The 23700-nt window shown below is 33.8% G+C and overlaps 3 protein-coding genes across 4 annotated transcripts in view; all 3 read right to left on the bottom strand.

The window, feature by feature from the left end:
- The window catches only part of LOC107422510 (putative F-box protein PP2-B12), a 111887-nt gene that overhangs the window by 5930 nt on the left and 82257 nt on the right, over positions 1-23700 (bottom strand). The window lies entirely within an intron of this gene.
- On the bottom strand, positions 5755-7619 carry LOC112492413 (F-box protein PP2-B10). Its single transcript, XM_025076043.3, has 3 exons — positions 7081-7619; positions 6620-6741; positions 5755-6309 (listed from the first exon to the last, which is right to left on the bottom strand). The coding sequence occupies exons 1-3, from the start codon at positions 7534-7536 to the stop codon at positions 5922-5924; spliced, it is 966 nt and encodes a 321-aa protein (XP_024931811.3). The 5' UTR covers positions 7537-7619; the 3' UTR covers positions 5755-5921.
- Positions 19370-21358, bottom strand: LOC107422536 (F-box protein At2g02240). The gene is made up of 3 exons (XM_048478141.2): positions 21003-21358; positions 20517-20635; positions 19370-19948 (listed from the first exon to the last, which is right to left on the bottom strand). The coding sequence occupies exons 1-3, from the start codon at positions 21156-21158 to the stop codon at positions 19561-19563; spliced, it is 663 nt and encodes a 220-aa protein (XP_048334098.2). The 5' UTR covers positions 21159-21358; the 3' UTR covers positions 19370-19560.

The following is a 23700-nucleotide window of genomic DNA, read 5'->3' as shown; positions in this document are numbered from 1 at the left end:
ACAGCATGCTGGTTTTACCACAGTGCCGTGAGGTTAGTTTCATCCAATGGTTATCTATTATTATCACGGACTGTGAGGTCGAGTTTATCCGACAGTTTATTATTATTACCACGGTGTCGTGAGGTTGGTATCATCCAACGGTTTATTAATTCCACGGACCGTGAGGTTGGGTACGTCCCGACGGTTATTTATTATTTTCACGACACCGTTCATATATTGAGAGTCGTGAGGTGGGTGTATCCCATGATTTACAAATTGGTACATCGTATGGTACATTGTATATGTTTGCATATATTATTGATTTACAAATATTGTGGTGATTTCTGCATTTTCATATTTATTTGGTGGAACTGTATTTATTATATTTTATGCTCAAATGTTTATATCTTGATTTGAGACATTTCATAATATTACAATAATCGTTCATTCATACTTTTGAGCATTGGTTTTATGATATTAATTGGGGCATAAGTTTTGGTTTTATGGAATGGTTTTTAAACGGAGAACTCTTTAAACGGGTGGAATGAGAGGTCTTGAGAGAAAGATTTTTTAGAAATAAAAGTATATTTGGGAATTAAAAGAAATTGTGATTTCAATTTCCTTTTATAATTGTTATGTTTATCATGTGATTTAATTATATGTTGAAATTTGAGGAATTGAAGGAATATTTATTTTAAATTATTGTTGCTTTCATTGATGGATTTGAAATTGATGGAATTTATATTGATGAATTTATGCTGGTGATATTAAAGAAAAATATGGGAATGTAAATTTGAAAAATGGTATAATTCCCATGGTAAATTTTGGAAAAATTGGGTTTTTTAATAATAAATATGGTTATTTATTTTAGACGTACTCATACAGTACTGGTGTAACACCCCGTACCAAAAAAAATATATATATATATACATGATTAAACAAGTTTGACCAAATTGACTAAGTTTGACCAAGTGAATAATATATGGGTTCAAGTTGACTTTTTCAATAGCCAATATTTTTGGTTTGACTGAGGTACCATTGTGTAGAGCTCGTCGATATAAGTTCACAGACTGGCGGCACGCCAAATTCTGAGTTATGGATAAAAAGTTATGGTTTTGAGAAGTTTTAAGCATAAGTTTTAAATCAGTGTCCAAGCCAGTCCCCAGTTTTTGTCTGTTAGTGATTTAGGCTCTATATAAACCTTGATAAGTGTGCCAAACAGGAAGAAAAGCCCAAAAATACCCATTTCCTCTCCAAAACCCAAGAAAAACACCTCAGACCCACGGGCCCGAACCGACCGTTTTTACCTCCAACCGGGTTTATGCCGTTTGACCCATCTCCGGCCACCACCTTGCTACATGCACCGGCTAGAGATAAACGGGGTACAGAGGCGAGCTCGGCCGCAAAATTTCATGGCCACCAGTCGCTGGACGCTCCCAGATTGGGCCGGAGAAGGCCGACGGCCAGAAATTTTCTCTCTCCTCTTTTCTTGTGTTTTTCGGCCAACCTAGCTCGACCCATACCTCTATCCCACCATTTTCGACCCCTCTGAGTCCATTTCCGTGGTTAGATTGCCCAAAATCCCCACCATTTGAGAGATCTCTCAAGTTCAAGTTCGGCCAAACCTTTACGTCAATTTTCCGATCACTTGAGGAGTCACCGGACCAAGGTAAGACCACTGGTGAACTTATTGTCTTTCGGGCTTTCCCTTGACTTATAATTTGTGAATTTTGGAGGTCGTTTGATAATTTTCCTATTTTTGGGGTTGTTTGGCTAATTTTCGGAGAAATTGGGACTGTGTTTGGACGATTGTGGTTAAATTGGTTAGAATTGAAGTTAGATTAGTGAAATTGGATAATATTAGGACTTAATTGGGGGTTTAATTTTGAAATATTAGGCTTCGAGTGAAAATCCCCAATTTTGGGTACCGGGTCCTAAGGACACACAGTATAATTGGACTGTCCGGTGTCCAGTTTATGCAATTTTGTAGTACTGTAAATCATTTTGAGACATTTGAGTTATACAAGTGTCTCTGGTTTAGTTGTTTAGAGCCTAAAGAATATTTTATTATATTACAGGCACTCGAGTTGAGCCTGGAGGAAATCCTGTAGAGGAGAAGGCATGAGCATCTACAGTACTGTAAGTGGTTATATTATTTTTAAATGTTTTGGGCATATAGTACAATATATATATATATATATATATATATATATATATATGTGGTTTAAATATTTTACATATATATCATTTGATTGAAATGTTGTTTTATGCATATATAAATATTTGTTTTCACATATATGTATTATCATTTTATGTGACTTTTGATAATATTTTAAGTGATTTTAAATTTTAATGGGTCCATAAATGGACTTGTGGTATTTAAATATCTTGGTAATTAAATTGAGATTTTAAATCATTTTGGAAACTATTTGGTTTGAGAAACCTAATTGAAAATTATATAATTTTAAGCACGATCAAATATTTTATAAATTTATGTGCTTAAAATTGGTTTATGGTGAATATATTTCACTGTGGTATTTCTGGTTTTCGTATGAAATAATGTTTTGAGATTTTGAAGTATTTAATTAAGCGGTGGAAGTTTAAATGTTAAATTATGATTTATGATACAGTATCCTTTGGAAAAGTATATTTATAATCTTACAAGATTGTTTCATGTATATTGTATTGGTTATTTTTAAATTGATGTACCACGTAATGCCAATACCTTGGATCAGAATTATATTATATTATATTACCGCGCGCTGGGTTTACCATGGTGCCGTGAGATTGGTTGCATCCAACGGTTATCTATTATTACCACGGACTATGAGGTCGGGTTTATCCGACGGTTTATTATTATTACCACGGTGCTGTGAGGTTGGTATCATCCAACGGTTTATTATTTCCATGGACCGTGAGGTTGGGTATGTCCCGACAGTTATTTATTATTTCCACGACACCGTTTATATATTGAGGATCGTGAGGTGGGTGTATCCCACGGTTTACAGATTGATACATCGTATGGTACATTGTATATGTTTGTATATATTGTTGAGTTACAAATATTGGGGTGATTCCTGCATTTTCATATTTATTTGGTGGAACTGTATTTATTATGGTGTATGCTCAAATGTTTATATCTTGATTGAGACATTTCATAATATTACAATAATCGTTCATTCATATTTTTGAGCATCAGTTTTTATGATATTAATTGAGGTACAAGTTTGGATTTTGGTGAAATGATTTTAAACGGGGAACTTTTCAAAAGAGTGGAACGAGAAGTCTTGAGAGAAAGATTTTTGAGAAGTAAATCATTATTTTTCTATTATACTATGCCACTCATTGAGATTCTTTATCTCACGTTTTATTGTTTTAAATTCGTTCCCCTAGGCCCAGGCGGCTAGTAGTAGTCTATCTCGCGCATAGCTTATCGCTTGTTTCCTTCCACTGCAGCAGCCGTATTTATCCTTTCTTCACTTATTGTTATCTTCTGGACTTATGTATTACTTATTTGTACTCATAGACTTTGTTGACACTCTTAGAATGCTCTGATTTTAACTATGGGACTGAGTAGAGACCATGGTACTCATGTGTGTAGTTATGGCCTATAGTACAGTATGCCGGTTATGGACCTATTTATATATATATATATATTGAGGTATTAATGTTAATGCTGGCGTTTGATTATCTATGTTTTAAGGTGAGGTTCCATTGGATATTTTTTACGGATTGTCCAGTGGGACTTCACTAGGCGGGACCACCTGGGAGGTCCTGGGAGGGTTCCCGGGGCGGGTCTTGTCAACTGGTGTTCTGTACTGTGTATGTGGATGAGCGTGCAAGTTATAATGTTTCCCGTGAGTTGCCATTGGACCGAGGGCAAGCAAGTTTGATATTGGCCATAAGCCGCCCCCCTTCATGGTCTCGATGACGGTTTAAGCAGCGGCACTGTCGGGACGCCGAAGCGACCGTATGCAATTTTCTCTCTTTAACCTCCCGCCGGACTATGCTCGGGACGCTGGGTATCGTAGGGCATCACTGTTATATAGTGTGGTGCATCAAGTATCATTTTTCAGATATAAATTTTTTCAAATCCTAAAGTTTTAAAGCAGCATTTAAATTAAATATATTTCATTTGTTTTATCACCTATTTCCAATTAGTATTTTCTAAAATGTATACATTCATATTTATGTCATTTATTTTAAATTAATGTTTTTAAAATGCATCTTGCCATAAAAATATTATATAGATTGGTTGAATATTTCAAAATGAATATTATAGTATTTTTCTACCACTTATTTTACAGGATTGTTTGTAATTATTTAAATTATATTTTTGACACTGTTTATTTTGATTTATTAAATCAAATTTTATGAATTATATATTGAATTTCACTTTTATGTTATATTTTTTTAATGCAAGTATTCTAAATTTATTTTATTCGTATTTGGATTATTTAAATTTTTATTAAATTAATTATTCCTTGATTTTTTTGGGGCATAAAACATTGGGTTTTGCGAAAATGTTTTAAAAGGGAAACTTTTCCAACTGAGTGTATTGTGAGAATTTTGAGTGCAAGTGTTATTTTCTAATAATAATAATATTATTATTATTATTATTATTATCGTTATTGATTAGTAGATCGGATCATTCACTGAGATGATTAGCGTCTCATATTTTTTTAAATCCGTTCCTCTAGGTACAAGGATTGGTAGGCGTTCGTCCAGAGCGAGCTTGACCTTCATTGCTGTCGTATTTCGAGGATTTCTCTTTCTTTCCATTTATTTCTATTGTAATATTTCTTTCCATCCTTTGTTGTATAACTTCCATACTTAATTGTACCCTATGATGCTCTGTATACTGTATTGGATATATTTTATTAAATGCTGCATTAGTTCCCTATTTAATTTTTTGAAGTGCTGCAAATTTGTGGAATTAAATTGTAGTAAAGTGGAGGAATAAGGCGGTATATATATAGAAATGTGTTTTCAGTGCAGGAAATTTGTGGTAAGTCCAACCTTTAGGGGAGGTTCTGTCGGATTTTCCATTGGAAGGTCCGGTAGGATTTTCCTGGGATCAGGGCTTTTCTAGGGTTTCGATGAGGGATCTTGGATGGATCATGATATCAACTGTATGTAGGCTTGGTTTTAAGCCGAACCAAGATAAATCTTTGCGTCTTTCTCTCTTTTTCTTGCTATTTTTATTTTCTATAAGTTTCTTGGTTTTATATTTGTGCGATCTGCATATTTGGGTTAAAGTTTGTGACACTTCTGATTATTGTTTCCACATCATTGAAGAACCCACCCATTTCCACCTCCATCTATCCATCTCCTCTATCTCGACTTAATTGCTGCTCATAAATTTCTATTGTGAGTTGACAGTTAGTATTCCCGGAAGTAGGTAATTTTTTTTGTTTTTTCAAAATAATGGAGTAGGTCCAATTGACACTTAGCACCAGAAAGGAAGTAATCTTCTAGTCCCAGCCTCTAGTTAAAAAAAAAAAAAAAAGAGTAAAAAATAATATATATCGTATATATATATAGTCTTTCTACGATGCGGACGGTCCGCATACAGATGCACCAAAAACCGATGCTTTTTGGATGTAAGCCTCAACTTTGTACACATCAAAACCGACGTTTTCATCCAAAAAATATTGGTTTTGGATGCCATTCGCATGTGGACCATCTGCACCATAGAATTTTCTTATATATATATATCCTTCTTCACATTCTAAATAAGAAAAGTTGCTAAAAATCATATGTATCCTTCACATGTATGACAAGACATATTAGACGAATATATATAAAGGTTACACCATTTAATGTCGAGACAATATTGTCCTTCTGGAGACGGCTCCAAAGGTCCAAAATCCAAATCCACATCTCCAATATTAATATAATAATAATAATAATAATAATAATAAATTATAACTAATTAATTTCTATCCATTTTTAGGCCTAAACTCAATACCATCTACAATGAGTCCTGCTTTCTTAACATCATTATCTTTCTGCATGAGGATGCACACAACTTTTTCATTCTCTCCATGTTCAATGAAGAACTCACCCATCTCAATCTCCCTCCACCCTTCTCTACCATCTTGACATGGCTGCGAAGGGTCGAGGTAATTGCCCGGCCCCTTCCCTTTCTGTTGCTTTTTGAATTTGACACACAACTCAACAGGTTCTTCATGAAATTCGGATATGCTCTCTGCAAACTTATACACAAAGTAAACTCCATAAGTTGTTTTAGAGGACAACATATTTGTCCTTATTTGTCCTTTGATGTGGAGAAACCATACTTCTTTGCTTTCAGCTACTTGGGAGAACCTGTCAATCAATAATATGCACACACACATATATATAGATAGTCACAACAATACTCATTATACAAGCATTTTCATCACAATTTCAAGCTGAATTCATATTTTGAACACTGTTTTAATTACTAGATATAAAACGCATTTTATAATTATCATTAGGAATTTTTTTTATTTAAATATCTGATCGATATTGCAACTAAGAAACTAGCTTTGCTACAGCCTAAGCAAAATTTTTAATCCATTAAAAATAGATGAAGCATCATCTTACAAGAAAATTTTGAACAAATAAGATTGACAAGGAGTGAGAGAATTTATACCTATACGTCTCAGGTAGAGATTTCCATTGCCAGCACTCTGATGCTTCTGCATGCTCAATTGTAAGCCCTTTTGCCCCTATCATACAACATATTTTTCCACTCCCTTCATCTATTGATATGCTCTATGGTAAAAGAAATGAAAGATGGAGTCAACATTTATATAACTCAAGCAAAGTTGAGGATACCAAAAAAAATAAATAAATAATTTGTTGACAAACATGTTAAAATATGATGATTAACAAAATTCGAAACATAATCATCTTAAATCATTTTTCAACTAATGCAATATAGCTATTTGCTTTGTTCAAAACATTGGTTTTGTATTAGTGAGGGATTAAAAGTAATTACTAGCAAAAATTAAAAAAAGGGATTTGGAGAAATTGCAGGAAATAAAACTTCAACATAACTAAAAATTAATATCAAGAAAAAAATGAATATATATATATATATATATAGCTTACCTTGGTACCTTTATCTATGAAGATGGGGATTTTACATAAATGGAAATAGAGGTCATTCATGGACAAAGAATTCAATAATTTTTTTGATTCTGAATCCGATCTGGAGATGATATCCTCGATATTTTCTGGCAAAAGACTCTCCGACTTAGCATCAGAATCATCATTAACAGCACAAGGAGATGATGATGATACTGATAACGAACTGTATGCATTTTCATTATGAACAGTAATACCCATTTCTGCTTTTCCTTTTTCTTTCTCTTCCTTAATATCCATTTCTGGTTCCCTGACTCCTTGATCATCAGCTTTTTTACCAATTTTTCCTTCTGATATGTCCTGTTTTCCTTCCGAACTAATTTTTTCTGGCACACCATAGCCGTAATTCTTTCGCTCTTCTTTATAAAAATTTTTGTAGACAAACTCTTCACCCCGGGCCTTAATCTCTGATAGACCCATCCCTCTGTTCTTTTTTCTTCCCAAAAAAATAAAAAAATAAAAAAATAAAAACACTAAAAAGCTATAGCAAATAAGTTTTTTTCTTTTTTTTTTGGGGTTGAGAAAATCTGAAACCCAAAGAAAGAAAAGAAATGAAAAAGAAAAACAGAGAAGAGAGAGAGAGAAGAAAGAACTCTGTTTAGTTTTCTAGAAACTTCGATACAACTATTTTCATTAATTATATTGATATTTATACAAGAGACAAAACTGTATATTTTGTTGTTTCCTTTTTTTTTTTTTTTTTTTTAACAAAAAAGTGGTTACTGTTCACGCCATATCAGCAAAAGCATTTTGACATGGCTACTTCTTACAACATTCCCCCTTCAAACTCATTTTTTTTTTAACAAAAGAAGAAAAGGAGTTTGACAAGACAAAAAAAAAAAAAAAAAAATTCCCCCTTTGATTTAAACAACCTAAACACCATTTACAACTTTGAGTCTGGACTTTAAGTATAAGAACCTTGCTGTGCCTAAAGCCTTTGTGAAGACATCTGCTACCTGCTCTTTAGTTGGTACATATCTGATTTCAATAGACTTGTTCAGCAGCTTGTCTCTAACAAAATGTATATCCAGCTCAATGTGCTTTGTTCTCTGATGAAGAACAGGATTTGAAGCTAAAGCAGCAGCACTCAGACTATCTGTCCAGATCAAAGGTGTCGGCAATGTAACTTGCAATTCTAAAAGTAGATTTTATAGCCAGTATAATTCTGAAGTTATATGAGCTAAGGCTCTATATTCAGCTTCGGTACTTAAACGAGCAACCACATCTTGCTTCTTAGAGCTCCAAGAGATTAAATTGGAGCCAAGAAAAATTCCATAACCACTGGTGGATCGCCTATCATCTCGATCACTAGCCCAATCAGAATCAGTAAAACCATGTATAACCAATTTCACAGAAGAATGTAATTGTAAACCATGATCTGCTGTACCCTTTAAGTACCTCAACAATCTTTTACAAGCTTCCCAATGAGAAGAAGTTGGTGCATGAACAAATTGACTAAGCTTATTAACAGTAAAGCAGATATCAGGTCTTGTTATAGTAAGATATTGAAGACTTCCAATGGTACTTCTAAAAAGTTCTAGATCAGATAAAGGATCACCTTTAGCTAAAGAGAGAGGCTTACTAACAATAATAGGTGAAGGATAGGATTTTGCACCATCCATACCTGTTTTCTTAAGAAGATCACTTATATACTTAGTTTGAGTGAGTAACATGCCTTTGGAGTTCCGCCTGACTTCAATGCCCAAGAAAAAATGTAAGTCACGCAAATCCTTCAAAGAAAACTGAGAATTAAGATCTGAAACAAGCTTTTGAATGATAGATCCATTAGATCCAGTAATGATAATATCATCGACATATACCAACACTAAAGGATAAGCTGATTTTGTTCTGAGAACAAACAAGGATGAATCTGAAATGGAATTTCGAAATCCTTTGACTAATAAAACCTGTTTTAGTTTATCATACCAAGCTCTTGGAGCTTGTTTTAACCCATACAAAGCCTTATGAAGTTTACACACATGAGTAGGAAACTTCTTACTTTCATAACCTTGTGGTTGAGAAAGATAAACAACCTCATGCAAATCACCATTAAGAAAAGCATTGTTGAAGTCCAACTGTTTCACAATCCACCCTTGAGCAACATCAAGCCTAAGCACTAGTCTTATTGTAGTAGGCTTGACAACAGGATTGAAAGTCTCATTAAAATCAAACCTAGGTTGCTGATGAAATCCTTTTGCTACCAGCCGAGCTTTATAACTTTCTACAGAACCGTCAGCATTTCGTTTAATATGAAACACCCATTTATGACCAACAATATTCATCCCCGAACAATAAGGCACCAAGGACCAGGTGTTGTTTTTAATGAGAGCGTCATACTCTTTATCCATTGCATTTCTTCACCTAGGATTTGACAAAGCTTCATGAACAGACTTAGGTTCTTTTTTTTCAACACCAGCACAAAAAGAGGATTGATGAACATTAAAAACTTTTGGTTTCAAAGCCCCTGTCTTTGATATAGTTTGCATAGGATGAAGAGAAACCAACATTGATTTTTGAGAAGAGAGTGGTGGTAAAACAACATCAAGCTGTACACCTGGTATAGTGGAAGAACTCGAAACAACAGGCAAAGAGGCAACATCAACAGGCAGAGAACTTGTGGACTCAAGATGTAAAGAATCATTAGCTGGAACAGCCTTATTCGAAGAAGATGATACATGGTGAGTAGAAACTAATGGAGCTGTAGAGTTCAAATAATCTGATGAAGCAAATGTACCAGCCAAGTTAGGGAGAGATGAAGAAGAATTCTGAGAAGTATGATCACCAAAAGAAGAAGACTTCAATAATATCAGTGGAGTATTTGATATTTCAGAAGCTGGAGGTACTGACTTGGACAGATGCTGTAGAAAACCAGTAGAGAATGGAAAATCCTGCTTATTGAAAATAACACTCCTAGCAATATAAATCTTACCGGTCTTGCTTAAGCACTTATAGCCCTTGTGATAAGCACTACAACCAAGAAAGACACACTTTTCACTATGAAACTGAAACTTGTGCTGCTGATAAGGCCTTAAAAATGGATAATAAGCACTGCCAAAAACTTTAAGAAAACTATAATCTGGAAGTTTGTGAAACAACATTTGATAAGGACTTTTAGAACTAAGAATAGCAGTAGGCAACCGATTGATGATATATATTGCTGTACTAAAAGCTTCCCACCAATATAGTAATGGCATATGAGCTTGAGCAAGTAAACATAAACCTATTTCAACAATGTGTCTATGTTTCCTTTCAGCTCTACCATTTTACTGATGCATATGAGGACAAGAATGTCGAAACTGAATGCCATGACTTTGCAGATAAGGAAGAAAAGATCTATATTCGCCACCCCAATCAGATTGCAAACACTTAATCTTAGTATTAAACATCCGTTCAACCATCAAATGAAAATTCTTAAAAATAGAAATAGCTTCAGATTTTACAGTCATTGGATAAATCCATGTATATCTTGAATAATCATCCAAAAAATGAATGTAATATCGAAAACCACCCTTGGAAATAGTAGATGCAGGACCCCAAACATGAGTATGAATCAATTCAAGAGGCTTAGATGCTTTGGAGTCAGATGAAGGAAAATGACAAAGATGACTCTTACCATATTGACAAGCATCACAGAAAGAAAAAGTTTTATTAAGTTCCAAATCTGGTTTGTACAATGATACAACTTTATGAACAATAGGTGCTGAAGCATGTCCTAAACGTTGATGTAAAACATTAACATCAACAACCTAGTAGCTTTACATGCCAAACTAATATCTGAAACACTTGAGAAACAAAAACTGTATGTTGATCTGAGATAGAACAAGAAGTATTATCAGCATAAGTACACGGATGAAATACACCATTCTGCTTATCATATAAAACAGAAGAACAAAGGACACCAGACAAGACACACATTTCCTTTTTTGGTACTGAAGATAGAATAGCATTATTAGAGAAAGAGAGCTGTCGAGCCAGGCAACAAGAATTCTTGTTCAGTGAGGTTTTATACGGCACTTGAAGTTTATAGAGTCCATCCTCAAGTACTCCTTTGAGAACTACCAGACCCATCTGTTTGTCCTTAATTAAGCAGATAGTAACATTAAATTCAACAATAACATTGTTGTCACAAACTAACTTTGATATGCTTAACAAATTCTTAGCAATAGAAGGAACAACTACGACATTCTTTAAGATCAAAGCATGTTTAGGATGGGAAATGGAATATATCAATGCATTACCTATGCTTGCAATGTCAAGACTTTGACCATTTCCAACAAGAAGCTTATTACTCCCATTATATTCTAGTTTCTACAAAAGGTTATCACCATCACTAACCACATGGTTAGTAGCACTACTGTCCAAGTACCAGTTAGGATCATCCATTAGAACAGGAGTCATTGCCATATTAACAGATGTTGAACCATTTAAAGAAGACCTGTTAGCAGTAGAAGTATGAGTGGGAGAGAACATTGGACCACTGGGAGTATGACAGCCTGAGGAACTTAACAGAGGTGAAGCAGCTAATGATGAATATCCTGCAGCAACGGGAAACATGCCTCCACCACTTGGACAAGAATTATTAAAACTAGCACCAAACTGAGGAATAGTAGAACCATACACTCCAGGTTGCAACATGCCAGAAAATGGAGTTGAAACACCACTAAAAATAGATGAAGGGTTGTAAAACTGAGAAAAATTAGCATTCACACCAGTATGTTGAAATGCAGAAGGAAAATTAGCCTAAGCAGTGGGAGGACCAGAAAAACCTTGAAAGACAGAATGGCCAGAATTGGAATCACGATAATAGCACACATTTGCTAAATGACCATAAATGCCACAAATTTGGCACTGTGGTTTCCAAGATCTACCACTGCGACCTCGACCTCTTCCTCTGCCATAAAAACCTCTATTTCTACTATCATCCTACCTTCCTCGTTCACCAAATTTACCAAAACAAGAATCAACATTACCAGAAGTATGTAGAAAAGAACGACCACTACTAGCAGAGTGATCAATATTAGACAAAGGAGAGGAAGTATGAGAGCCTAACTGCAACTGATTATTAAAGGCACTAGCAAGATTTGTAGAATTAAATGCATTTAGCGTAGTATTTTGCTCAAGAGTTGCTTCATAATGTGAAAGATAAGTCTTTACCTCCTGTAAGCTTGGTAATGGAGGCCGACTGGTATAACTGACACGAATGGTCTCATATTTTGGTCCCAATCCCGTTAGAATACACATAACCAATTCCTTTTCAGACACAAAGAAACCAGCAGCACACAATTGATCTGCAATTTTCTTCATTTTCTTGCAGTAATCGATAATCCTGATAGATCATTTCTTGGTGGTTTGCAATTGGTTCCTAAGATGAAGCATTGCAATTTCAGATTGAAAGGCATAATTTTCTTCAATTGTAACCCAGAGTCGTCTTGAAGTTTTTAAGCCAATTAGATCTCCAAGTTCCTCAACTGTAATGGCCGAAACCAACCAGCCAAGCAAAAATTGATCTTGCAAGATCCATAGCTGTTGGTCAGATGAAAATTTTGAAAGGCTGTCATCATTTACCTCCAGATCACCAAAGACAAAGTCGCGCATAAACTGAGGCTCATCAAGAAGAACAAATTTTTCAAGCTTATAACCTCTCAGAATTGGTAGAATCTGAGACGTCCAAATGAGAAAATTTTCATCTGTCAACTTCAGAATACTGCTGGGAAACGGAGACAACGTAATCAACGAAGCATTAAAACGATCCGTTATTGAATTACCTAAAGAATCTACCATTTTTGTAGCTTCAGAGTTCACCATTTTCAGATCTATGGATCAAATATCAGCTCTGATACCATGAGAAAATCTGAAACCCAAAGAAAGAAAAGAAATGAAAAAGAAAAACAGATAAGAGAGAGAGAGAAGAAAGAACTCTGTTTAGTTTTCTGGAAACTTCGATACAACTATTTTCATTAATTATATTGATATTTATACAAGAGACAAAACTGTATATTTTGTTGTTTCCTTTTTTTTTTTTTTTTTTTAAACAGAAAGTGGTTACTGTTCATGCCATATCAGTAAAAGCATTTTGACATGGCTACTTCTTACAATAGGGGTAAAATCTGATTTGTTTCAAAACAAGAAACAGAAGAAATATGATGAACCAAATTCTTATATATAGATATATATAAACACACAAACACAAAAGAAGGGGAAAATTCATCAGCTCAAAACAAAGATTCCTGGAAAGAAAGTTTGCCTTCCATAGTTGCTTTTGCTGTGCCCAAAAAAATAAAAAATAAAAAATAAAAACTAGATGAAGCAAATTCTTGTTTCCATACAACTTCCATTGGGTCATAACTAGCATATATTTATTTATAGGTATTAATTCATTTAGCCCGTTTTAGATTTGGGGTAATTTGAAAATATCCTTTAGATTTTATAAAAATCAACCACATCCCTTATTTTATAACACTGTCACTCTCTCTCTTATATGATTGTTTAATTTACTATTATATTTTTAAAAGTTAAAATGAAAATTAAACAAAATTATAAATAAAATTTTATTATCTTTATTTATTTTGTTAAAGTTTTTAAAAAATTTTTTTTCTTAATTTGCTCTCTCTCCTCTCATCTTTTTTAGGGTTTTCGATAGATTCAAATAGTCTATGATGACCTCAAACTCGGTTTGATTTTGGCTCGTTCAAAATTTGATTCATAGAAAAAGAAGTTCAAACTTAAACAAGAAATGAAGCTCTTCAACTGACCTTGAATAATTAATCAAACTTATAAATACTTTAAATTTATTATTTATATATATTCATACCAAAATTGTATTAAAAATTTAAACATATTAAATATTTATAATACATAAAATATAATTTTTATATTTTATTTTTTTATATAAATTAATTTTATAATTAAAATAATAGAATAAATAAAATCTATTAATGATTAATATTAAAATTTTTATTTAAAAAATATTTAATTTTTATAATTTTCATCTTATAACGAACTGAGTGTTTAAACTCAAAATTTTTATGAACATATCGAACCAAATTGTAGCAAATTATTTTAAAATTTTATAAGTTTAAACCGAACAAGAAAACACTCGAAAAATCATACAAATCAATTTTCAAAATATTAACAATCGGCTCTTATGAAAGGACTACAAATTTTTTCAATGATGAAGGGCTGTCACATGAAAGATGGTAAAACAGATCCTTCTTGGGGAGCGAATCTGTCAGGACCCGTCCAGAATTCCTCCTCCGGAACCCTAGACAAGCCCTGATCCCAGGGAAATACCACCGAACCTTCCAACGGAAAATCCGGCAGCACCTCCCCTAAGGGATTTACTTACCACAAATTTACCTGCACTGAAAACACACTTCTATAAACATCCCCTTATTCCTCCCACAAACTACAAACTGATTCCACAATTTCCAGCACTTCTCAAAAACAACAACAGTCCAGTGCATAAATAAAACAGAAATATCCCAATAGTATACAGAGCTTTAAGAAGTGCTAAACAACAGAAATACAACAAGGCTGAAAAGAAATAATACACTGAAATGAAAGAGTATAGAGTACGTCTCGAAACACAACAGCAGCGGAAAACTTGGTTCGCTCCGGAAGAACGTCTACCACCACTTGCACCTAAAGGAACGGAATTTAAGAGTGTGAGATGCTAATCATCTCCGTGAGTAACCCGAACTACTGAACACCTTTTAATAATAAAAAAAATAATAGTAATAACAATTAAGGAATAAAACAAATACCAACAATTAATAAATAAATAATAATAACTGTTGAAAAATAATAATTTCCCTCAAAATTCTCACCAATCGCTCCATTTGAAATGTTCCCTTTTTAAAACCTTTTCGCAAAACCCAATGTACATACCTCCCAAAAACCAAGGGATTAAACTATTCGATAAACAATAATTAAATAAAACAACATACCCCAAATATATAAAAAAAAAAATATATATATATATATATAATAAATTATAGTAAATAAATTTTGAACACCTTTGGGGTTTAAACCATTATTTGCAATTTGCACCGACAATTACACCTGACGCACCACACCATATACCGGTGATGCCCTCCGATACCCAGCGTCCCGAGCACCGACTGGCGGGGGGTTAAAGAGAGAAACCTGCAGCGGTCACTTCGGCGTCCCGACAGTACCGACTGCTAAAACCATCACCCGGCCAAGGAGGGGGGCGGCTGTGCGCAAACAAACTTGCCTGCCCACGGTCCAATGGCAACAACGGGTGAAGTAATAACCGTGCGCTAAACCAGATAATAACCGCGCACTACCACGTGTCCATACACCATACACCAGAACACCAATACTGTATGAGTGCGTCTAAAAATAACCATTAACAACCAACCGTACCGTTTTTCCAAAAACCACCGTGGGAAGTATACCATATTTTCACAAAACACCATCCCACATATTTTTATTTAATAACCCGGTACGAAACATTGATAACCAACAAACCACAATTTTCTCGAAGTACGTGATGCAACCATAAAAATACCGCGGGCATAATTTATAAAATATAACCAAATATTTTCGTAAAATATTTAACCCAATTATGCCCGAAAATCGATACTGAAAACCACGTACAAATACTACCGAAATACACCTTGCTCATGCATAACAAATAAATTAAACCACAATAAAACCATAATTAAATCACACCACATGAGCATAATTTAAATACCAATTTAAATACCAATTTAAATATAATTAATTGCCCAAAATAATTTTTGAAGGTGGGTCACTCACCTGGAGCACGCAAATCAACTAAGATCCTCCTCGGGATCAACTCCACTACTCGCGCGTGCACCGAATCGAAGTTCGCATGATGAGAATCACGGATTCGGTCTTACTTTCCAGTGATCGGACCCGACGGGGTCGGAATCTCGCCGGATAGCTTTTCGGATTTCGGCTCCGCAATTCTCCCAAACCGTCACGAATTGGCGGAAACGGAAGTCGGATTCGGATTCAGGAGGTCGAACACAGCGGAATGGAGCTGGCCGGAATTTCGGGTACTCACCGGAACAGTATTTTCCGGCGAGCCGCCACGGTCACCGGCAACCGTCGCCGGCGGCGGCGCGTGCGGTGGCCGTTGGTCGTGAAATTTTGTAGACTTGTAGATCTTGAGGAGAGCAACCCAACGGGACCGGCGGTGAGCAAAACGGAGGTCGGACGGCGGAGAAATCACCGTTTGAAGATTTCCGGCCCCTCGCCGAAAAACGCTCCGATCCCGGCGCGTCGGTGGTCCGATGGCCGTGATTTTTGGTGGGTCGGCCGGACTTGAGGAGAGGATCAAGGCTAGCTGGCGCGTGTACTGTAGATAGGCCGGAACAGGGTCGATTCGCGGTGGCCGGCGGTGGAGGGGAAAACTCGCCGCCAAACTTCGGAGGTCCGATCCGGGCGCGTCCGGCGGCCGTTCGCCGTGAAATTTGGAGGTTTTGCCGGAAATGAGGAGAGCAACGTTGCTGGCCGGCGCGTGCACTGTAGATCGGCCGGAACAGTGGAAAACTCCGGTGGCCGGCGGTGGCTCTCTCTCTCTCTTTCTCTCTCTTCCCCGAGACTTTTAACAAATAAAAACCCCGATGTGACACTGTTCATGCCACATGGACCAATCAGAAGCTGACACGTGGCATTTCACTGTTCACCGACCAAAAACATTAAAATAATACGGTATCCGGTAAACTTCAAACGTCCATAACTTTTTAACCGGATGTCCGTTTTGAGCGTGCCGCTAGTCTGTGAACTCGTATCGACGAGCACTTCACAACCATGCACGGGTCAAAGCTCAATTCCCCATAAACAAAAAGTCAACTCCAGCACCCCTTGGACAGTTTGGACCGCAACTTGTTTCGTCCATAACTTTCAAACCGTAGCTTCGTTTTCGACGTGCTACCAGTCTACGAACTCGTGGCATCGTGCACTTCGCCACGGTACCCTGGTCAACTCGAAATTCCCACCGAGTCAAAAGTCAACTTTTGACCCCTTCGGTCAACGATCAACCTCGGTCAACGTGCACGGATTCCGGTGCGATTTGGGACGGGGTGTTACAGAATCACTTTTTATAATAAAATATATTTCATTTTTGTCTTTAACCATGGAATGCTTCCGCACCTAATTGAGTTGAACCTAATCCATATTCAAAGGTTAGAACATTAACAAGTAGTTTCTTTTTCAACAAGAGATACTTCAACTTTTATAATAAAATATTTACAAAATCATGCAATTTGAGATTAGAAATTAAGGGGACATGCACTTTTTTCAAAATATTTCTAAAATATTGCTATCCGTATAATACACAGACAAGGTACAAATAAATTTATGCGGTTGGACGCAGTCCAATTTTTGTATGAAATTTTTGAACTCGAAATCTACCCGGTTTTGATTTAAAGTATGTCCCGAAAAAATAAAATAAAAAATAACAGGCATATTTTAATGACGCATAATTTATCCTTCTCACATGACATATATGAGACTCGTATATATATATATACATATATATTTATGACCAACACCAAGTATGTAAAATATTTTCAAAGAATAATGAAGTAGGTCCAATTGACATTTAGCACCGCTTCTACTTAAAAAATAATAATATCAATAAAATGAAGTTGGGAAATGGATGAAAAGTTGATCCACAATAAATTGTTTTATTGACTATTGATGGATCCTCTTTTACATTCTGAATGAGAAAATTGGTAAATATCATATCCTTCAAATCTATGACAAGGCATAGTACACGATAGCATATGTATATTAAGATGTATATTAAGGTTCCACCATTTAGGGTGAAGACAATATTAATTGTCTTCTGGAGACCGCTGCAAAGGACCATATTAATTTAAATCCCCATCTCCAATGTTAATAAATATATATAAATATATATATATATATATATATGCATCTTTAGCTCATAGTCAAGGAATAGATTAACTTTAAAATAAAAAATGAAAAGATAAGGCAATTGAGAAAAGGATCTTACCTCCTAAATTTATCCTATTGGACGCAGTCCAATTTCCTCATGAAATTTCTGAATTCCAAATCTTACCCACTTTAATTTAAAATATGTGCCAAAAATATAAAATAAAAAACAACAGGCATATTTTAATGTCGAATAATTTATCCATCTCACATCACATATATGAGAACATATTTAGGACACACACCATTGTGAGTTCAGAGTTGGAGAGTTGGTCTTCTTGGAAGTATGTAAATTTTTTTCAAAATAATGAAGTAGGTCCAATTGACACTTAGCACCCGCAAAGGAAGCAATCTGCAAGTCCCAGCTTCTAGTTAAATAAATAAATTAAAATAAATGAAGTTGGGAAATGGATGAAAATTGATCCACAATAATTTTTTTATATTTAATATCGATTGCTCCTCTTTTACGTTCTAAAGAAGAAAATTGGTGAAAATATATTTTAAATGTATGACAAGGATATGATAGCATATAAAGGTTCCACCATTTAAGGTCAAGACAATATTGTCCTTTCGGAGACCCCAAAGGTCCAAAAATCCAAATCCCCATCTTAAGAGGCGAAGCCAGGATTAATGTTAGGTTGGGACTACGAATTAAATTTCTTTTGATAAAACAATTAATACTTAAAATCAAATTATTTAAAAAATAAAATGAACATACACATGAACTTCATATAATTGTCTTATTTTCTTTGAAAATAATTAAAACAAGCATAAATTAAATTACTTGATTTTATTGAACATAAGTACAAATATGTTGAAGAGAAAAAGGACTGAAAAACTATATAAAATGCTAAGTGTTAGCCATCATGTACAAAAAAGTAAGAGATTTCTATTTGTCAATATGATGGTAAAATAATCTCACAGTCTTATACTCTATAAAAAACTTGATTTTGAGTAACAAATAATATTGGGTCCAAAAAAAAACATAATAATAATAAAAGATTATAATACACATAATTAGTCATCTATATCTAAATGACAAACTAATCAAATTTATTTGTAAAGCTAATTTATTATTTCAACTGATTTAATGACAAGTTATAGATAATTACAAACTCTAAATGGTAATGTTGAATTGACAATCATGGAAATTAACAAAAATATCAATAATGTTAGAGTTACCAAAATATTAACCAAATTTATTTATTAAATCATATGATAAATGATGTGATAATATTTAATTAATTTATTTATTTTAATTCATTATCTATTTAAAAATTGACTGTATAAATATATTAATACGTATTATTTAGTAAATATTTTATTACATGTAACATTACTAAATATACCAAAAATATTCAAAATACAAAATACAAGCTTAAAATATAATAAAATGCACATATGGTAAAAGTAAAAGTCAAAAAAGGGCGAGGGAGATGTGGCTCCGCCCTTCTCCATTATTGACAACAATAAACCATAACTAATTAATTTCTATCCATGTTTAGCCCTAATCTCAATCCCTTCTACAATGAGTCCATTCTTCTTAGTTTTAGTATCATACTCCTTGAGCATGAACACAAGTCTGTCATTCTCTCCATCTTTAATGGAGAACTCACCCATCTCAATCTCCCTCCACCCATCTCCTCTATCATTTTGACGTGGATGCAAAGGGTCGAGGTAGTTGTTTGGCCCGTTCCCCTTCACTTGTCCATTGAAATCGACGCTTAACTCAACAGGTACTCGACGAAATACGGATATGTTTTCTGTAAGCTTATACACAAAGTAAACTCCATAAGTTCCAGGGGGCAACATCATTTTTTCTATTTTTCCTTTTATGTGGAGAAACCATACTTCTTTGAGTTCAGCTACTTCCGAGAACCTGTCAATCAATAAAAATATGCATATATATATATATATATATATATATATTTATATATGGTCACAACAATATTCATTATAGAAGCTTTTTCACCAAAATTTTCAAGCTGACTTCATGTTTTGAAAACTGTTTTAGTAGATAAAATACATTTTATAATTATAATTAATTTTCTTTTTTAAAAAAAAAAATTCTTGTCGATATCGCAACTAAGAAATTGCTTTTGCTACAGCCCAAGTAAATATTTTAAATCCATTAGAATAAATAGATGAAGCATCATCTAAAAAGAGATTTTTGGTCACAACAATATTCATTATAGAAGCTTTTTCACCAAAATTTTCAAGCTGACTTCATGTTTTGAAAACTGTTTTAGTAGATAAAATGCATTTTATAATTATAATTAATTTTCTTTTTAAAAAAAAAAAATTCTTGTCGATATCGCAACTAAGAAATTGCTTTTGCTACAGCCCAAGTAAATATTTTAAATCCATTAGAATAAATAGATGAAGCATCATCTAAAAAGAGAATTTTGAACAAAAAAAGATCAATACAGGAGTGAGAAAATATATACCTTGACACAGGTAGAGATTTCCATTGCCAATACTGTGGCTTTTCTACATGTTCAATTTCAAGCCCTCTTGCCCCTATCATATAGCATGATTTCTCACTCTTTTTATCTATTGCAAAGCTCTGTGGTCAAAGAATGAAACATGGAGTCAACGTTTATAACTCAAGCAAAGCAGAGGAGACCCAAAAATAAAATTATAAGAAGAAGAGAAAAAATTTAATTTATTGGTTAATAAGCATGTTAATATATGATGATTAATAAAATTCTAAACATAATCATTTTAAATCATTCTTTCAACTAATTCAATATAACCATTTGTTTTGTTGAATACATTATCTCTTGTATTAGTGAGGGATTAAAAGTAATTACTAGCAGAGATGAAAAAGGGATTAATTTGAAGAACTTGAAGGAAATAAAACTTTAACATAACTAAAAATCAATATCAAGAAAAATGATTCTTTTTTTTTTTTCTGTTTTTTTTTTGCTTACCTTGGTACCATTATCTATGATGGTGGGGTGGTTAAGAAAATGGTTATATAGTTCTTCCTTGGGCAAAGGATACAAATATGATGCTGAATCTGATCTGGAGATGATATCCATATAATTTTTTGGCAAACGACTCTCCCATGTAGCATCAGAATCCATTTTCGGTTTCCCTCCAATATGCAGTATCAGCTTGTTTTTGGATGAATCTCTGACTCTTGACTTCTCTGAGAAGTCCCTCTTTCTCCTATATTTTTTATTCCTTAGAAAAACCAAAAAGCTATATAGAAAAATGTCTCTAAGTATAATTCTAAAGAAGAAACACAAGAAAATATGAACGAAATTCTTATATGTATCTCTATATATACAGAAAAGAAGGAGAAAATTCATCAGCTACAGATTCCATGAAAGAAGGACTGCCCTCCAAGGTTGACCCAAGATTGGAGCAAATCAAAATTGTATTGATTAATTTAGTTGATTTTGGTGGTCGCTTCTAGATGAAGCAAATTCTTGCTTCCATACAAGTTGGACTGTGACATAACTAATATATATTCATTAGGGAAATTAACACCATTACACACCGAAATTTGTTAGAGTTAGCATTTTGCATCTTAAAAAATTTTTATTTTAGCATTTTGCATCCTGAACTGCAACTTTACTTATATCGTTGGTCCATCTCTTAAAAAGCTATAATTAAGTGGTCATGTGATGTACACATAATAATTTAACAGGGATAGGAGATATCATTTTACATTGTCTATTTTAATTAAAATTAGGGAATTGAATTAAAAAAGAAAATAAAAATTCCGTTTGCCTCTCCTTCACTGTTGTGGCTCGCGCTTGCATATCATTCAGAAATTAGTGAAGGAGAGGCTATGTCATGAGATGGATACTGGTGACAATGTCATCAGAACACATGAAGGCGCCAGCCCGTTTCGACTTGCACGGAGTGGAATAAAATCCTATAGTCCAATATTGACAAAATTGAATTTCAAAGCTTAAGAGAGAGGGAGGGAGGAAAGAAAAGACGAAGAACAACAAAAGGTCCTTTGATCCGTCTCTTCTCATTTTTCTTCTTTGTGTCTCTCAGTCTCTGCAATCAAAGCTCAAACCTTTAGCTCTATCTTACTCTCTCTAATAAATTTATGAGACTGCAAAGCTATCTCTCTTTCTCTAATCCAAGTCTTCCAATTGCCACACATTTTTTGCCGAGCTCACTCGCCGTGCTCACTCGCTGTGAATCTTGTGGCTGCACAATTATGTGGTCCATTGATATATTGGATTTGTTTGTTTTGTGTTATTTATTTATTTATTTATTTTTGTCAAATTTGGTCATAGGAAGAGCGTGTGTATCACAAATTGCTGGCCAGATTAACGTGACACAACAGTCGAGCAGAGGCAACCCAAATTTTTTTATTTTTTAAATTCAATTTCCTAATTTTAATTAAAGCATCTGCTACCCTATTAAAACATCATGTGCACATCACATCACCACTGCTGTTTGGCTTTTGCACAAAAGTATCAATGGTGCAAGTAAAGTGAGACTTAGGGTGCAAAATATTAGAATTTTTTTTTAGGAGGCAAAGTGCTAGCCCCAAAAAGTTTTGAGGTGCAACGCTACTAATTTCATATTTATCATAAAAGACTATCTCAACTCTCCAACCTCCTTAGAATAATATTCATCAAACTTACAAAGCGTGTGCATAATACTAGTTGATAAGCCATAGGAGTGGTCTAGTGGTGACAAGCTGCTATAACGCTAAAGTTATCAAAATGTTCATCAAATTTATTTATCAAATGATGTAATAATATTTAATAAGTTTTTTTTTAATTCACTTATCTATTTAACGATTCACTATTCTATAATTAGGTTGTATGAATATGTTGACAAAATAATTTATAACATGTCATTTGGTAAATAAATTTAATGAACATTTTAGTACCTATAACATTAATGGACAAGCTGAATGAGTTAATATTGATTTAAGTATGGAGTTTGATTTAACATTTGTAACGTATATGAAGTTCATTCAACCAAGAAATTAAAGAAACATATTTTAAACAATTTCCTTTGCTTCATTTGTTTTTCATAATATCTTTAGACTTTTTTTCTTGGTGTCAAAAGTCAAAACGAACAATTTCCTTCTTGCAAAATATAGATATTAATAGCAATCATGGTTCATAATATTGGAAAATTTTTCATCAATGGAGGAAAGGCACATAAAAGTTGTATTAAATTTATTAATTTAGTTGAATTTGGTGGTAGCAACTAGATGAAGCAAATTCTTGTTTCCATGCAAGTTCGTCTGTCACATAACTAGTAAATATTTATTATATAAGACTGTCTCAACTCTCTAACTTCTTTAAATAATATTGGTCAAACTTAAAGTATTTGCATACTACTAGTTGATAAGCCTTACTACATAAGTTGATGTTAGAGATAGTACCCTACAAGCATATTTGTTGTAAATATATTACTAATTAATAAATAAAGTTATATTTGTTTTTCATTTGCTTACATGTATTATTAGTAATACTTTATAAATAACACGAAAATTCCAGGATTATTAATGTGACCTTAACTTAATATATAATATTTATATATATGTGAGGATTAAGTTTAAGGATATGATCTAAAACAGTGTGTAATTAATAATTAAAGTTTTGAGATCTTTAACTAATTAAAATTACAAGTACGGTCTAT

This window comes from Ziziphus jujuba, chromosome 3 (assembly GCF_031755915.1).
Source record: "Ziziphus jujuba cultivar Dongzao chromosome 3, ASM3175591v1".
NCBI classification, from domain to species: domain Eukaryota; kingdom Viridiplantae; phylum Streptophyta; class Magnoliopsida; order Rosales; family Rhamnaceae; genus Ziziphus; species Ziziphus jujuba.
This window is presented reverse-complemented; position numbering and strand designations above follow the sequence as displayed.

What these genes read in the sequence shown, in the direction of transcription:
- LOC107422536 (XM_048478141.2), bottom strand. Translation starts at nt 21,158, where the DNA reads ATGGATTCTGATGCTACATGGGAGAGTCGTTTGCCAAAAAATTATATG. An exon ending in TCATAGATAATGGTACCAAG is followed by an intron (nt 20,636 to 21,002) that starts GTAAGCAAAAAA and finishes CTTTGACCACAG; the next exon opens with AGCTTTGCAATAGATAAAAA. An exon ending in AAATCTCTACCTGTGTCAAG is followed by an intron (nt 19,949 to 20,516) that starts GTATATATTTTC and finishes ATTGATTGACAG; the next exon opens with GTTCTCGGAAGTAGCTGAAC.
- LOC112492413 (XM_025076043.3), bottom strand. Translation starts at nt 7,536, where the DNA reads ATGGGTCTATCAGAGATTAAGGCCCGGGGTGAAGAGTTTGTCTACAAA. An exon ending in TCATAGATAAAGGTACCAAG is followed by an intron (nt 6,742 to 7,080) that starts GTAAGCTATATA and finishes CTTTTACCATAG; the next exon opens with AGCATATCAATAGATGAAGG. An exon ending in TCTCTACCTGAGACGTATAG is followed by an intron (nt 6,310 to 6,619) that starts GTATAAATTCTC and finishes ATTGATTGACAG; the next exon opens with GTTCTCCCAAGTAGCTGAAA.